The sequence below is a fragment of the Sapajus apella genome, unplaced genomic scaffold (genome assembly GCF_009761245.1).
Source record: "Sapajus apella isolate SASKATOON/1434 unplaced genomic scaffold, GSC_monkey_1.0 scaffold19, whole genome shotgun sequence".
Lineage (NCBI taxonomy): Eukaryota > Metazoa > Chordata > Mammalia > Primates > Cebidae > Sapajus > Sapajus apella.
Window position 1 is genome coordinate 2112079 of NW_022436959.1, and position 18865 is coordinate 2130943.

The window sequence follows — 18865 nt, forward strand, 5'->3', positions numbered from 1 at the left end:
CTAAAAACGTCACTTGAATCAGAACCGCTATTTTACACACAGGAGACTAAAAACCAGCTCTCTGTTCAGAGAGTACACAGCTTCTCATTCCTTCCAAGACTGTGAATGTGAATGAATAGCTCCTTTAAGATACAAGTCTCTTATAAAGAGATAATGCTCAGGGATGAGAATATGAGATCATGGTCTTTATTAAAATTTTGCTCCTTATTCAGCTACATAACAGAAGAGGGTTTTTCTTTCCATTTTTATAAATGTTTGTCTTTTGAAGCTCAGGATTATGTGTTTTTCACCAGCCTAATATGTCTGGGCTAAGATACAATACTGGTGACCACTCCCCTCTACTTTGAGAATTTATGAGCTTCCAAGGGCAGATCATCTGCTAGACTACTGGGCTTGGTAAGGAGCCAGCCAACTATTAGGAAGATTATATTATCATTTTCTAACTACATTTAGGCTTCTTGAATGACTCTGATCCTGTCCATAATATGGCATGTTCTTTCCTAAGTGAGCAAAAGAGTTTAGGTGATCTTCAAGTAGTTTACAGTATATAAAGGAATACATCTCTATGGTTCCATAAGGAAATGGGACTTCTACAGGATTCTAGCAAGGATCAATCTAGTTTTCAAATGATACAGGTCTTCTTTTTAGTAAAGAAAAGATATTTAACAATGGTACACCTGCCTCTGTCTTAAAAATCTTGCTAGAGATATTCTCATCCTCCATTACTCCTTTGTTTTTAAAACAAGAGTTTCCAGGAAGATATCCACAACAAAAGAGGACATTTTTGAAGTATTACTTTAAAGGAAGGTAAAATGAGTTTAGACAATTTATTTTGAAGCTGGCCAATGTAAGAATTCTAATAAATTGAGGGCCTGTCACATGTTTCACAGATGCTCACCTAGGGAGAAAATATCTGCAATATCTAAAATGTAGGAGATTATTAGTTAGGTTTTGAAAACTCTTATAAATCAGTAAGAACATGATAGAAAATATTCAGATTATTAAAACACCTTAATGAAATCTGAACAATGAGTACAAAACACATGTTCAACCTCACTAGAAATCAAAGAAAATAAACTCAATGCCTTGGTATCTTTATGCACACACAACAGCAACAAGTGCCTAAGTCCACCAAGACATTACAAGAATGTTCCTACTAGTAAAAAACTGAAAACTCAAATGCTTATCTAAAATAAATAATAATAATACACTGATATATTCACACAATGGAGTATTATGCGATGATGATAAAGAACTACACCCAACATGAGTAAATAATACAGATGTAATCTTCACCGAAAGAAAACATATAAAAAAGTATATGTATATAACATTCAAGAACAGACAAATTTACTCTATGGAGAAAGCAGTAAGTGTTTATCTCTCGGGGGTATAATACTGAATGAAACTGAGCACATGGAAGAAACTAGGGTGCTGAAAATGAACCATATATTAATTTGGGTAGTGGTTAGTTTTACCTAGATATATGCATATCTAAATTCATAAATACCTAAATTAAGGTATTCCTAATAGATACCCAAATTAAGAAAGTTCAAAGTTCATTTTCTTGCTTAGGATTAACATTTCCAATATTTATCACAAAATAAATAAGCATGTAGGATCAAGTTTTTAGAGCATAATTTTACAGGTAATTTTAAATCTCAAGCCCTATAAAGGTTACCAAAAGAAAAGAAAAATCCTAAAATAGAAACATTAAAATGAAGAAATAAGATATTTACTTCATAAAATTACTCCTTTGGGATCTACTTACTAAACTGCATTTTCCAGTTTGATACATGAGTTACTGCCCCGAATATATAGATTGTCCTTCCATCCTGTGCACTGGGATGATCACTAACACTTCCTCAAATCCAGCTAAAAGCATCATTGCCTCACTCCTACTCCAGCCAAAACTGTTCACTTGCCTCCTCTCTGCTCATGTTCTATGTATTGCATGAGCAGAGCTCACCAACAGTATTTTTAATCAACAGTTCAGAGAAGTGCTGCCAAACAAAAATACCATGTCAATCATGTAAGTAATTTAAAATTCTTAGTAGCCACTTTTAAAATAAGAAAAAGATTAAATTAATAAATTTCATTTAACCTTATATATCCGGACTATTATCACTGCAGTATACAATCAATATAAAACATTATTGAGATTTTTTTTTTATATGCTCAGTCTCAGAAATCTGTGGTATATTTTATATGTGCAGAACATCACAATTCAGACCACCCACATTTCAAAGCTTAACAGCCACACGTGGCTATAGGCTGCTATACTATTTAATAAAAAGTGTGTATCTGGAGTCTAGCCCCTTGCTCTAGAAAGTGTGATCTATCAGCCAGCGGCATTGGCATTATCTGGGATCTTACTAGAAATGTAAAAATGCAGCCCATCTCAGACCTACTATTACAACTAAATTTAATAGGATCCTCAGGACTGGAATGCACAGCAAATATTGACAAGCAATAAATTTGATCACATATACCTTTGGGAGTCTTACAGAATTGCTATTGCCATTCGACTATGATATGGTATTATCCCACTGACTAATATAGAACACTGTATTTAAATAACAATAGCTTTTCTGTGAATCATGTTTTCTCTACATTGTCCAATGCAATTTTCTGCAATGATGAAAATGTTCATATATGTGCTGCACAAAATGGTAGCCACTTGTGGATGTTGACTACTTGTATCTGGAGCAAATGAGAAAGTGCATTTTTAATTTAATTAATTTTAACTGACTTAAACATGTGGCAAATGACTACCATACTAGACAGCACAACTTCAGGGGAATTGGTTACTATGTCACAGAGTCATCTCTAGGGGAGTTCTTAGGACAAATTTGTAAAGCTCTAGTCAAGATAATTCTTCTGATTAACTGAACTTCTTTTTAAAAAAATTTTCTAAAGTCATATTACCACCTCACACTGGCTAAGGGCAAATTTGCATCTCACCTCCAAGGAAGCATAATAAAATGTGCATGTGCTTTGTGACTATTAATGTTACTCCAACTTATCAGTTAACAATACTAACATCCATACCTGTACAGTCTTTTTAATTCTATGAGAAGGACCTGGATACTCTGGAGAGTACAAATCTGTGAGGAACAATGAGTTGATTAATGTCGACTTTCCCAATCCAGATTCACCTAAAAGAAATAAGGGGGAATATCTGTTAAACTCACCCACTTTATCCAACCTTAGATATTCAACAGATGCTATAATCAAATTTGTTTTACACAAGTACTTCTTGGTGAGACAACCAAATGACATTAGAAAATGTACTACAAAGAATAAGTATCTTGTCCTCAGTTTCTTACCTATCAAATTAGACTCGTGTTCCAAGGATCCTTTTCAGCCTTCTAATTATACCACTTGTATTCATTAAAAGTAATGTAACAGTAATGTATTCCCAAAGAAAAAAGTCATTATTAAAAAATCCAAGTTGGATTATATATCACTGCTTCAGTAAAATAAAGTTTTTCATTATTAATAGGCAATAATGAATGACCAAAAAAAGAAATCATGCAGCTATAAAAAGCAAAAATCTGCTGATACAAAGAAAAATTAATCACAATGAACATCTCCATATAAAATTGCAAATCACAAAAAATACTTTCTAATTTACCCACCCATCAGCCTAAATATAAGGGTGCTTTCTCCACAAACCAGAAGCCAAAAAATCTTAGGTAATTACTTTTTATACTGCATCCACGAGGTAGGAGGCAGACATAAAGGAAGCTAGGGCATGATTTCTACTCTGATCACGTACTCTTTTTTGACCCTCTATGTGTAGTCTAATATACATAGTTCAGTGTACAGTAACTGTTACAAGTATACCAAAATATAAATGGCTCCAAGGTATATATATAACCTAAATTTAAAATAAATTATAAATCATATTATGGTAATTAACATGGCATAGAGTTAAAGTATTTACTGTTAATAATTCACTTAGAGTATAGGCATGTTTAGCCTAAGTAACTGATGTCACAATATTTATATGTCTAGAAGGAATTTTTTTTATATTAAGTCTCAAAAGAACTAAGATCCTTTCCACACGGTCTGGGCTTATCCCTTTGACTGACAGTATGCCACTTTTTGTTAGATGTAAAAACGCCAAAAATTTCTAAGTCACAGGAAAGTAACTTACAGACTGGCCACACCAGATTCTTTCTTAGCTCTTATACTTTGAAGGAATAAAGACTAGAATAAAACCCAAGCATTTGGATGTTATCAGAAATATCTATAATATTTCCTTTTGGAAATATAAATGAAAATTATAGTATACAACGTTTTAGGAAATAAAACCAAAAGTATGCTAATTTAAAAATTAACACTGTACTCAACAAATTTATGTTGAGTCCCCCCCAATTTTTATTGGTGGTGAGGAGTAGGGGAACAAGACAACGCAGGACAAACAGAAGACAGAGAAAGAAAAATAACAGTCTGCAAGGTAACACACCAAAATGTAAATCGTGGCTACTCTGAGGACAGTACAATCTGGGTGAGATTTTTTTCTTCGCTTGTTATACTTCTGGGTGCTACAAACTTCCTTCAACAGGATTCTATTATTTTCATAGTTTAAAAAGTGTTATTGAGTGGCATCCACAAAACTCATTCCCTCACAGAAACACCAAAAACAACCAGAAACTAGTTGGATTAACCTTACAGGACCTGTGAAAAACAGGTCTATAGCAACAAAGGAAATACCCAAGTAAGAAAAAAAATATGCAAAACTTTTGTGACATTTTTTCTGTGATCTTGTCCCAACTCTTCTGCAGTTTATCTGGGTCTCCTGGAGGCAGCAAATCAATTCCCAATTCATTCCCTTCAAATGGGCAGAAGAGTACCGACCTAATTTGTAACATTTTGACCTCTCTGGTCTGCCAGAAGGACTGGTTCCTGTTTTGCCTAACTGGGTCCTCATCAGGTCAAAGAAGCAATGGGCACCATTTATGAAAGCTGCAAGGGGACTACAGTATGTAGATGTTTGGGGCTTAAGACTACAGAGTGTGGATATTAACAGACCATCTGAGTATCCAGGAGAAGCTCTGAGTATCCAGGTGAGAGTCTGTGGGAAATTAAGACACTCAAAAGCAGCCACGTATACAGGAGGAATTGAAAAAGCTACCCACAGGCCTAGGCAATACAAATGCTCAGAAAAAAAAGACCTTAGGCTTTCATCTTGGGGTGATCACTAGGTTAAAGGCATGCTCAACATATCAGCACAGAAATGCCCCAGTAGTACATTGCCAGTCTGCAACTGGGAGAGGTGACTCTTTCAAATACTCAGTTTTCAGAACACATCACAAGGCATGCAACAAGATATAAGAAAACATGGCCCATTCAAAGGAACAAAAATTTCCAGAAACCATTCCTGAAAAAATACAGATATTAAATTAGACAGACTTCAAAACAGCTGTCTTAACTATGTCCAAAGAGCTAAAGAAAAAAATGAACCAAAAGGAATGGAAATCAGAAAAATAAGCAAAATGAGAATATCAATAAAGAGAAATTATAAATGAGAATATCAATAAGGAGAAATTATACAAAGTTATTGTGGAGCTGAAAAATACAATAACTGAATTGAAAATTTCACTATATAGGTTCAATAGTAGAACTGAGTAGGCAAAAGAAAAAAAATCAGCAAACCTGAAGAAAAGACAACTGAAATTATCAAATCTGAGCAGAAAGAAAAAAGAAAGAAGAAAAGTAAACAAAGCTTAAGGGATTATGAAAGAAATGAATTGGACCTATACCCAATGGATGTTTTAGAGGAAGAGAAATGAACACAGAGATTACATGAAGGAAAAAAATTCCCAAAGGTGATGAAACTGATGAATCTACAAATCCAAGGATCTCAACAAACTCTAAATAAGAAAAACTCACCATCAATACCAAGACAATTACAATCAAACAGTCAAAAGCCAAGACAGAAAATTTTGAAAATGGCAAAAGAGAAGTGACTCACTGCATAGACAGAATCCTCAAATAAGACTATAAGCCAACTTTCTGGCAGAAGCCTTGGAGCAGGCAGTGTGATGATACATTTAAAGTGCTACAAGAAAATAACTGTCAAATGAGAATTCTGTATCTACCAAAACTGACCATTAAAAATGAAGTGGAAATAAACACATTCCCCAATAAATAAAACCTGAGGGAGGTTCATTATCACTACACACATATTACAAGAAATACAGAAAGTAGTCCTTCAGGTTGGAATAAAAGGACTCTAGACAGTAACTGAAAGCAATATAAATATCCTGTAAAGGTAAATGCAAGGGCAAATATAAAAACCAGTATTATTATAATTTTGGTTTGCAACCTCACCTTTTATTTTCTATGAATTTTAAAAGGCAAATGCATTTTAAAAAATCACAAATCTGCATTAGTAGACACATAATGTATAATAATGTAATTTACAACATCAAGAACATAAAAGGGAGGCAGAGCAGTGGAAATATAGTTGTTCAATGTATTTAAATTGGTATGAAAATTAGACTGTAATAACTTAAGGATATTATATATTATCCCTATAACAACCAATGAAAATTTCTATAGAATATACAAAAAAAAAAAAAAAAAAAGGGAATCAAATTGTGTCAATACAAAAAAAAAATCAAGTAAACACAAACAAAGGCAGTAATGGAAGAAATCTAGGACAAAACAGCTAAAAGACATACAGAAAACAAATAAAATGGCAAAAGTTAGTTCTTTCTTATATTTACATGTAAATTGATTAAACTCACCCAATTAAAGGCACAGAGAGTCATGATAGATAAAATGACATGACCCAACTGCATATCTACAAAAGACACACTGTAGATCTAAGAGAAGACATAGGTTTGAAGTAAAAGGCTGAAAAAAGATATTTCATGTAAATAGTAACCAGAAAAGTAGAGAAGCCATGCTAGTATCAGATAAAATAGTCTCAGGTCAAAAACCATTATGAAAGACTAAAGGATTTTAAATGTTGATAAATGGGTCACAAGATGATGTAACAATTACACACACACACACACACACACACACACACACACACACACAGACCCCCAAACATCAGAACTTTAAATAATGTGAAGCAAACACTAGTAGAATTAAAGGGAGAAACGCAGTTCTGTAAGAGACTTCAATACTCCAGTTTCAGTAATGAACAGAACAACTAAACAGAAGACAAGAAAATAGAGGATATGAACAAAACTGTAAATCAACTGAAGCTAACAGACAAAGACAAAACACCAAATCCAACAACAGCAGTCTATATATTTTTCTCAAGGGCATGTAGAACATTTTCAGGAATGACTAAAAGAAACAAGTCTTAATAAATTTTAAAGAACTGAAATCAAGCAAAGTATTTTTTCCCATCATAAAATAAAACTAAAAATCAGTAATAGAAGCAAACTAGAAAAACTGGCAAATATTTGGAAATCAAACAACACATTCTTAAGCAACTAATGGATCAAAGAAATCATAAGGGAAATCAGAATATACCGAGACAAAATAAAAATGAAAACCCAACATACCAAACCTTATGGAATGCAGAAAAAGCAGTGCTAAGAAGGAAATTTAGAGTTGTAAACACTTACATCAAAGCTAGCAAAAAGAAGAAAATAATAAAGATTAGAGCAGAGATAAATAAAGAGATTTTAAGAACAGAAAGAACACTTTAAGATTATATTCTTTCCATTTGTATTTTTTATCTTTTAAATTCTTAACACTATGTGAAGCAATGCCCTGTATACCCTGAACTCAGCTATGAGATATTTAACACACCAGGGGATATATAAATAAATTAACTTCCATCAATTCCTGGACTACTTACTCTGAAATTACGGACCAAAGTTTTCTAATTCAATTCCCAAGTAGTATTAAAATCAAGGTGTACTGTTATTTCAAGTAACTTTATTCACGGTTATGAAAGTTTAAAAATTTATCAAATATGTGGGAAAACTGCAATTTAAAGAGAAATAATTAGGTTTCCTATTTTTTTTTTAGACCGATTACAATGTGAACCATAACTACACTAATGGGTGGTCTCTATAAAAGTAAACACTGCAAACAATAAAGGGTATCATTTGGCTAAGAAAAAGATAATTTCTAATTCCAATTCAACACTGTTCCTATGAAACAGGTGTTTCTTTAGTTCTCAAATCCACATTTACGCTTATCACATTTATGCTTGAGTTATTTCTATGTTAGTTTTTTTTTTTTTTTTTTTTTTTGAGTTGGCTCTGGGCAAAGTAACCCTTTCATAACAGACTGAGAACTGCTCAATTTCCTCAATTCTAAGATACAATTTTGCCCCCTAATATTTCTAAAATGTCTCATAATCAAAATGTTATTGGCAGTACTATTTACCTCCCTCAAATCAAATTTGATTATATGTTTCAGAGTAGCTCTTATCTTAGAATCAAGGAAGCAGAAAAATCAAAACACTTCTTCCCCTACAATCAAATTCAATTAGAAAAGCCAAATCAAGGAGACCTTAATTATTTTTTCCTATAATTGAGAACTTGACATTTAATTTTTAGAACAATTTAATCTGAACTAAAGTGATTTCTATTCCCTTCTAAACTGGAAGACCCCAAAGGAACAGAAAGAAAGCTTTAACAAAAACTTGCATGAGAAATAAGGGAAGTAACCAAGACCATTTCCCACCACCTTGGGGCTCATGAGGTGAAACAAAAGCTCCCCCTAAAGAGAATTACAGGCTGTAGAAGAAATAGTCCTCAAAGAACTAAGTTTCATTCAGGCTAAGGAGGCAGAAAAAATGGGTACCAAAAAGCAGTTGAGGACTCAGTCTGCTTTTTCTGGCTCTGTACATAAGGAGCTTGGAAGTTGCCACTCCGTTCTAAGAAGTAAAAAGCTGAACAGATTCAATCTTTAAGAGCAGGATCTGATCTTTAAGAGCAGTGAGGACACAATCCAGCAATTGCTCTTCTTGCTATTTATATTTACTCAGCTAAGTTTAAAACTTAGCCAGTCTCAGTGGCTCACGCCTGTAATCCCAGCACTTTGCGAGGATGAGGCAGGGGGACCACGAGGTCAGGAGATCGACACCAGTCTGACAAACATGATGAAATCCCGTCTCTACTAAAAATACAAAAATTAGTAGGGTATGGTGATGCATGCCTGTAATCCCAGCTGCTCGGGATGCTGAGGCAGAAGAATTGCTTGAACCTGTGAGGCAGAGGTTGTAGTGAGCCAAGACTGCGCCACTGCACTCCAGCCTGGGCGACAGAGAGAGACTCCATCTCAAAACAAAACAAAACAAAACAACAGATCCACATAAAGCCTTGCATACAGGTGTTTGCAGCAGCTTTAATTTATAATTGCCAAGACGTGGAAGCAACCACAATATCCTTCAGTAGCTGAATGGATGTACTCTGGTACATCCAGAAAATGGAGTATCACTCAACACCAAAAAGAAATTAGCTACCAAGCCATGAAAAGACATGGATCAACGTATACTGGTGAGCGATGGAAGCCAATCTAAAAAGAATACATACTGTATAATTCCATTCTTATAATTCCATAATTACAGTGAACAAGATACTTGAATTTTCTGTTTCCTTACATGTCAAATTAGCATAACAGTATGAACTATGAGAAATAAATTAGATAATATATGTGAAACCTAAACACAGTGCCTGGTCCACATTAAGTGCTCAGTAAGTAGTTGAATTATTCCTGTGATTCATTTAAGAAAATTAGAAACACACATAAGTCTGATATAACAGAGGCAAGAATATAAATACAAACAATTTTTTTTTAAATACTTAAAGGCAAAAACTTAGAAACAATGGGAAGTTAGCAAATTCCACATTTAAAGACTAACAGGTCTTTTGGATATGGAAAAGTCGAGTGCTTAGAAAACAGAAATGATTTAAATAATATGCTTAATTATCAAATACATATACAGAAATTTCTACCCAGAGAATAAACGTATTTTTGAACCCTATGGAATACTTAAATAAGCTGATCCTATGTAAGGCTACACAGAAAAATCAATCAAGGCTGGAACCTACAGATCATATTCTCTGAATATAGTAAAATTAGAAATTAACCAAAAATAACACAATCTATCTGCCTACTTAGATATCTTAACTCATCCTATGTGAAAATTACACAAATACAAACAAAATGAGTATTACACATAAAAAACTAAGAGATCTGACTAAAGTATTCAGAGAAAACCTCACGCTTAAAATAAGCCTGAAGAAAATAGGTCAGCCAGCTGCGGTGGCTCAAGCCTATAATCCCAGCACTTTGGGAGGTCGAGATGGGTGGATCACTTGAGCTCAGGAGTTCAAGACCAGCCTGGCCAACATGATGAAACCCTGTCTCTACTAAAAATACAAAAATTAGATGGGCGTGGTGGCACACGCCTGTAATCCCAGCTACTCAGGAGGCTGAGGTAGGAGAATACAGTGAGCCCAGATTGGGCCACTGCACTCCAGCCTGGGTGACAGAGCAAGAGCCCACCTCAAAAAAAAAAAACAAAAAAAAAAGGAAAAGAAAATAGGTCAACCATCAGGATGGTTCCTGGTGAAATTGTAAACTGGTACAGCTTTTCTGAAGAATAATTTGGTAATCTATCAAAATTCAAATCTACATGCCTTTGACCCAGGATTTCACTTTCAGAAATGTACATTACAGATGCATTTATATGTGTGCGTAGTAATCCAAGAAACTTAAGCACTGTTTCAAACTATGAACATCCACCTTCTTAAATAGCTGACTGTATAAATCATGATAAAGATCTTATACAGGAATATATGTACAGTATATTCAGTGATAGGGGAAAAAAATTCACAGAATAGTACTTACAGCATGGTACTGCTTATACACACAAAAAGCTGACATGTGAATGCCTGTATCAAGGTATAAAAAAATACCAAAAGCCTTGCACCAATTTAAGCTTATCTCTAGAGACAGGACTGAAGAAATAAAGGAAACTCACTTTTTACTAAATGTCTTTAGAATTTAGCTTTTAAAAATAAAAATGTATATTTTATAAACTTTTCTTTCTTTGGGACGCTGAGGGGAGGGTAATAATAAAAGGGAATATACTAAGTTTCTAATAGTGTTTATTTCTAGATGGGAAAGGTTATGAAACATTTAAATTTTCCTTCTTTGTATATCAGTTTTTCTACAAGAACCATAAATTACATAATTTTAAAAATTTTACCTTTTAATTCTTTAAAGGGGTTAATATGTTATACTACAAAGAAGTCAAGAAGAATGCCTGAGAACAGGCTAGCTGCAAATACAGTAATTAGGAGTAATGGGATAAAAGTTAAGAGAAAAATGATATATTAAGTACAGTAAGAGACTACAGAGTAAATGAAAGGAAAGCATCAGTCACAGGTTACTGCAGGTGCTGGCAACTACAGCTACAGACAGCTGTACTACAGGAATTCCCAATCTTAGCACTACTGACATTTTGGGTTGGATAATTCTTTTTTTTTTTTTTTTTTTTTTTGAGACGAGAGTCTCACTCCATCACCAGGTGCCAGACTGGAGTGCAGTGGTGCGACCTCAGCTCACTGCAACCTCTGCCTCCCGGGTTCAAGCAATTCCCCTGCCTCAGCCTCCCAAGTAGCTGAGACTACAGGTGCACACCACCACGCCCAGCTAATTTTTTTGTATTTTTAGTAGAGACGGGGTTTCACCATGTTGGCCAGGATGGTCTCGATCTCTTGACCTCGTGATTCGCCCACCTCGGCCTCCCAAAAAGTTGGGATTACAGGCGTGAGCCACCACACCCGGCCTGGATAATTCTTTATTATGAGGAGTGTCTTCTTCATTGGAGGATGCTTGGCAGCATCTCTGGCCTTTACCCTTTAGATACCAGTTAGCATCCCTGCTCCCCAGCTGTGACAACCAAAAATGCTTCCAGACATTAACAAATGTCCCCTGGGGGGTATTTTTCAAATTTTAAATCCCCAAATCCTTGAGCACTGATATTACCATGGATCAAAAATAATGACAATGACAGCCCGTAAGTTATAAATTCTTCTGTGTGCCAGTATTTTGCAAGCATTGACGTAGTTAACCTTTATAACTCCATGAGATAGATACCTCGGATTGTGTATGACTTATTCAAAATGCTTGCAACCAGAAGCATTTTGGATTTGGAGCTTTTTCAAATTTTAGAATATTTGCATTGATCATCAGTTCAGCATCCCTAATCTGAAAATCCAAAATCCAAAAAGTGGCTCAATGAGCATTTCCTTTGAGCATTATGTCAGCACTCAAAGTTTCAAACTTTGGAGTATTTCAGATTTCAGATTTTTGGATTAGGAATACTCAATCTGTATCATTATCATTACCATTTTAAGGTGAAAAAAACCAGAAACAAAAATGGAACAACTTGCCTAGTATCACACAGTTAATAAGTGGTAATGTCAGTATTTGACACTAAACAGTAAGTTCTACAGCCTTTCTAAATACCCATTCTCATTTATCCATTACAGACTCTGTCCCAAAATTCCCAAGTACCTTCCTAATGGTTAACCAGGTTGGAACCATATCTGACATGGGATATTTTACCAATATCTTCAATTAACAATAATATTTAATATTTTTATTCAATAACTATAAGAAAGACACTGAGCTAGGCACTATACATGCATTCAATGACTTCGATAATTACAAAACTCTACATAAGATTCTTTACACAATTTTACAGATGAGTAAGTAAACAAAACCTTTGAGAAGTGACTTGCCAATGATAAATATCTCTACCAAGTAGCAGAGCTATAGCTCAATCTGAATAGCAGGTGAAAGGAACATGCTTCTTGATCTCTTTGTCCTGGCTCACCCACTTTTTTTTTTTTTTTTTTTTTTTTTTTTTGAGAAAAATCTCATTCTGTCGCCCAGGTTGAAGTGAGTGGCACAATCACAGCTTACTGCAACCTCTGCCTGTGGGCTCAAGTGTTCCTCCCACCTCAGCCTCCTGAGCAGCTGGGACTACAGGTGCATACCACCATGTCCAGCTAATATTTTTTTAAGAGATGAGTTCTTACTATATTGCCCAGGCTGGTCTCAAACACCCGGATTCAAGCAATCCTCCCACCTCGGCCTTCCAAAGTGCTGGGATTACATGCATGAGCACCAGGCCCTCTGCTTTTACTGCACTAACCACAATGAGTTTCAAATGGAAAAGTAAAGGATAAAGCAATTCAAAATTTAGAAGAGGAAGAAGAGAGAAACTAAGTTCAGTAGCCTTTAATCTTGTCAGACTGAGTACTTCCTACCTACCCCTAGTATCAAATTACTCAACTGTCCTGAAACTAAATCATAACCTCTTTAGCAGGCTGAGAAAGAGGGGAAAAAAGAATCTTTACAAGATACAATAATAGATCTATGTCCTTCCAAGAATAACACTGATTCAGTGAATATTCTTCTAAAGTACTCAGTCAAAGCCCATTGAGCAAGCTCATACAAATCAGTTATTTGTAGGTTATTGTATGATCTTAATGATTGTATTATTGCAACACAGAGGTTAGCAAAATGTCATTCAAATAAGCCTGATAAAATACAGTTTATTTCTCATAAGCAAAGTCACCTTACCCAAATCATTGTGACTGCATGACATTGCTATGGGAGCTCTAAATACAAACTATTTTGTAATGAGTAAGCAGTCCTTTTACTTGGTAACAGAGTAAAATACAGCACCTGACAAATATGAAAATAGTTTGTTAATATTATTATTATTCCCTGGAAACTTTTCCTAAAAAGTACCCTGAAGGTGCGAATTAAGTGTATTCCAAATTTTTCTGTGCTTCCTTAAGTATCACATACTTAATCCAAGTTATCTCATTTTTTTCTTTTTCGAAAGTACCAATAATTGAAAGAAAGTAGTTGTATAACTTTAGAAAAGTCTAGGGGCAAAGGTTTAGTAGTCCATTAGAGCTTAAAATTTCCTTCAAATCTCCTATCTCAGTTCTATCAGTAAGTTCGTCTTGTGACCTTGAGTAAACCGTAACTTCTGTATGTCAGTGCCCTCAGCAATGAAATGCGGATAAGCACTATCCACAACAACAGAGTTATAAGCAATAAGTGATCTCATTAGAATCATACCTTGTCACAGTGGACACTTGAATATCAGTAATAGGTAACTGCAATGAAATATTATCTGATTACTATTCATGTTTTCTCACATAAAAAGAAAGAAAGGACCCTAGTGCAATTACTAAGAATAAGGGTCAAAGGTGAAGTAACCTGAAGAAGGATAAACATTTAAAACAGGGATGGAGTGAAAAGGTAAGGTTGGCAATTTATTGACATTAAAGAGTACTGGCCTCAAAATAAATGAAAAGGGATGTTGAAAGCAGTAAGGTTATGCCTATGTTTGGACATTAATATTAATTTCTACTCACACTTTGTAGAGTAATATTAACTTCCATATCAAAATGTCAGATGGCCTATAATTACAAGACAAAATATAGCAGCCTTGTTCTGATAACCTCAAAGTGACTTATAACTACAATTGATCCTTGCTCATTGCCTTTACTAAAGGGAAGGAAATAGTGTCAATGCAAAACAATAGAGGAACTATAATCAGTCCTATCAATTCAAACTGTACTTAAACACAAAATCTGTGGAAACAACCGAAATTGAATGTACTTCTGCATTATTTAGGGAAAACATTTAAGAATAATAGAGTTTGCAATAATATGTATACTGGCTTAAGAAAAAATTACTCAAGATAAAAAGACTATCTGTAACATTTCACATTTCTTTAAACTAATATTTTAAGAAATCTAATCTTTTTTGAATGATGCAAATTAATGTCTATTTTACATTTATTTTGGCTTTGAAATGCATTGTGACAGTGCCATTATCATTCATTCCCTCATTTTACTGCAGTTTAAGGAAAAATAAACGGATTTAAAATTTTTTTGTCCTTGTTAAAATATAATATTTACAATTTAAGGTGTTACTCTATAAAAATTATGAAACAAGAGTTAACTAGAGTCAGTAATAGAACCTGTACTTTAACCTAATAAGCAGGTTAAAATAACCCGAGTCTTTCTTATCTTAGAAGTCTCGCCCATGAAAGCCATATATTCCATCATTATTCAAGAATATCAAATTTCAAGCCTAACAATAAAACATTCACCAAATATTTGTTCATAAGGTTTTGGTGAAACTCACAATAATATATGTTTATAATAGCTAATGTCAGGTCTTCTTCAAGTCTTTAGGATCCTACAGTATTTATATTATAATAAAAGAATCTGAGAAGTCCTGCTTTAAAGATACTTGCTTATTTTTGTTTTACTCAGCATCTCAACTTTGTATCCATTTCTTATTAATCTCTAGATTTTCTGAACTAAAGTAGTAACTGACACTTTATAAGTGATCATTAAATTTTTAGCAAATAGATGAATGAGGAATGCAAAGATAAGATGTAGTCCTCCTTAAAAATCTTAGTATGGTAGAAGAGGTAAGGTAAGATATGCAAAGGAACAAGAATAATACAAGGCAGAATTTTATCAAGACCATGAATGAAGCCTGGCACGGTGGCTCACGCCTGTAATCCCAGCACTTTGGGAGGCCGAGGCAGGTGGATCATGAGGTCAAGAGATCGAGACCATCCTGGTCAACATGGTGAAACCCCGTCTCTACTAAAAATACAAAAAATTAGCTGGGCATGGTGGCACGTGCCTGTAATCCCAGCTACTCAGGAGGCTGAGGCAGCAGAATTGCCTGAACCCAGGAGGCGGAGGTTGCGGTGAGCCGAGGTCGCACCATTGCACTCCAGCCTGGGTAACCAGAGCGAAACTCCGTCTCAAAAAAAAAAAAAAATGGCCCAAAGGAAAAGATCCTAATAAAGCAGGTAAACCAGGAGGCAATATCACAAAAAGTGAGGAAGAGTTTCAAAGAAAAAATGGTCAATAATGCCAAAAAAGTTAAAGAAAAAGAGAGACAACCAGAAGGCCTTTTACTGACCTTCAGTAAAAGTAGTTTTGCATTAATGAGAGAAGACAAATGGTGAGAAATTAAGTACTGGGTGGGAAATTTTAAAGTAGAGGTTTATTTTTTCCTTACATTTGGCTGTAAAATGAAGAAAAGATATCACACCAAGATGTTTTGCCAAGGGAGGGCACTATTCTTTGTTTTACTTGTTAATAAACTTAATCCGGTGAAGATTTAATCTAGACCAGTCCGTGGCCTGTTGGGAACCAGGCCACACAGTAAGAGGTGAGTGGTGGTGAGCATTACTGCCAGAGCTCCATCTCCTGTCAGATCAGTGACAGCATCAGACTGTCAAAGGAATGCAAATCCTATTGTGCGCTGCACATGCGAGGGATCTAAGTTGTGTATACCTTTTAAGAATCTAATGCCTGATTATCAGTTTCATCCCAAAACCATCCCCCCCCCACCCTCCACCACACACACATACCCTGGCAGAAAAATTGTCTTCCACCAGCTCCTGGTGCTAAAAAAAATTGGGGACTGCTGGTCTAGACTACATTCGATAGCATTTTCAAGGCATTCCATACACATGTTGATCTGGAATTTGCTATAAGACAATTTCATCTCCTCAAAATCTATTAGGATATCCCTGAACATACACACTGATGTACATGCTAACGCCAAAAGGCAAGCTAAATAGGCTCTCTATAACCTGGCCCTGCAATTATCCTAAAAGAAGTTTACTTATTCTAATTACTATAATTGCGCGAGTATTAAGAACTAAGTAACAATTCTGCTGTGTAGCTAGTAGCAAACATTCCAACCAGCCACTCAATAATTACCTTATTTGCCAATTCAAACAACTTTCACTTGGTATATGTCTGAGACTGGGAGGCACTAAGAGGTATGTTAGATCTTTCTCGCTATACTCAGAAATAAAAGCATTCTTTATACAACCCAATTCACGTGGGTACCTACATTGATAAATCATCATGTTACCAGAGAAATCTTTACTGCCTACTCAGAACACTTTCTTCATGATTAATTACTTAGAAAATGATTATCCCAATTTCGTAGTAAAAGGTATTACCTGACCTAGGTTAGGGTCTGCAACGCTTCATAAGATATACACCAAGTTTCTGTAAGTTCTTTTGCTAAACTGAAAAGAGTTGAAATTGCCGGTTTGGATACTGTCTATGAGCTGTCCCTCAATGTTCCTCTAAATTATTCCCATTACCTGAAATTCTAATTAATCGTTCAACACACATTTCTCCTTAAAAATCAAGTATTCTTGTGAATGCTACTAGTCTTTCAGATCTTGGAAAAACTAAGACTTTCCCTCTAATTTCTATTTCTGGCCAGCATTAATTAAGAAAGAGTTTTAATTTGGAAGAAAATAGGGCTAGTTTTGAATTACAAGAATCAGAAAAAGCAGGTTTTGCAGAAACATAGCAAAGGTCTCTACAAAAGTAGAGGGCAACTTAAAACTGGCCACGGGGCATGCTAGAATGTAAGTAAAAGAGAAATATCAGGAAAGGAGATATGATTTTGCCTGGATATCTAACGGATAGAAGAGGGGAAGCAAGGTGTTGATTTCTTCTTGATTAGGGAGCATGTTCTACACAGTGGTTCTAAATGGCTTTCAAAGCAGAAGCGGGTAGTTTTTAACTGTTTGAATTAGATAACCTACAGATTCTTTTAAGTTCTTGCTTTCTATATAAATCTCATATACCAAAATGAATCCCCTAAGGACCAGAAGTGAACTATATGACTCATACCAGTGATTATGTGAATTATATCTCACTGATATTCCTTTAAAAATAAATGAGTACTGCACTCAATATTGGCATTCAATATTGACTTCCACTCAGTGTTGGCAAGGATAAGTTACATAAGAGCATTCACATACCTACAGAAACTGTATTAGTTGGTATGGCATTTTCAGTTAATACCCTTTACCATGCCATCTACTTCTGGGAATGAAACACACAGAGAAGAACAATGCAATTTTAACAATAAAAAAGTGTGTGTGACTGAGCGTGGTGGGACACGCCTGTAATCCCAGCACTTTGGGAGGCTGAGGCAAGTGGATCAGGAAGTCATGAGATGAAGACCATCCTGGACATGGTGAAACCCCGTCTCTACTAAAATACAAAAACCAGCCAGGCACGGTGGCAGACACTTGCAGTCCCAGCTACTCGGGAGGCTGAGGCAGGGGAACTGCATCAACCTGGGAGGCGGAGGTTGCAATGAGACCGCACCATTGCACTCCAGCTTGGCGACAGAGTGAGGCTATCTCAAAAAAAAAAAAACAAAAAAAAAAAAAAAAACAAGTATCTGTGTGGTGGCGGGGGACACCTTCTGGGTCCAACAATGGGAGGCAGGCTAAGCCTATTATGATACACACATAAAAATATTATTCAGCCATTGAAAATTAGCTTTTAAAAATCTGACATAGAGCATAGCATTAGATGAAGAAAGTATACAAGATGAATATGGTATTACAGCTATGCATAAGATGCAGTAAATATAACAAAACTTAACAATGCTGATGTCCTCTCTCTTAAAATGCCATATACGCCTTCATAATATTTTTCTAATCGAAAAACATTTTATAACAAGTCCTAATTTTCATAGGAAGAAAATTTCAAGCCATATATCTGAATTATCTGTTACATCAAAAAAACAGGAGTTATCTAAATATCCAACCACATTTCAAACAGAAATATAATTCATGTTGATTCAACAACAAAAGCAAACATCCGCATATATAAAATCAGGCTCAAAATCCGAAACTAAAACTTTTTAAAGTTTATTAACTTTTAATAAAAACAATCCAAAATTCTGTCACTGACATTAAATAACTGACACAGTCAAGGGAAAACAAGATACTCAAAAGGTTTGCAAGGAGTAGTGTTAATAT

General features: G+C 35.0%; 1 protein-coding gene across 9 annotated transcripts in view; it reads right to left on the reverse strand.

The window, feature by feature from the left end:
- SEPTIN7 (septin 7) overlaps window positions 1-18865 on the reverse strand; it is a 101597-nt gene that overhangs the window by 39160 nt on the left and 43572 nt on the right. For all 9 annotated transcript variants that reach the window (XM_032286799.1, XM_032286800.1, XM_032286802.1 and 6 more), the window contains one exon: window positions 3052-3158. In XM_032286799.1, the coding sequence (XP_032142690.1) occupies window positions 3052-3158 (107 nt within the window). The remainder of the gene's footprint in view (window positions 1-3051; window positions 3159-18865) is intronic.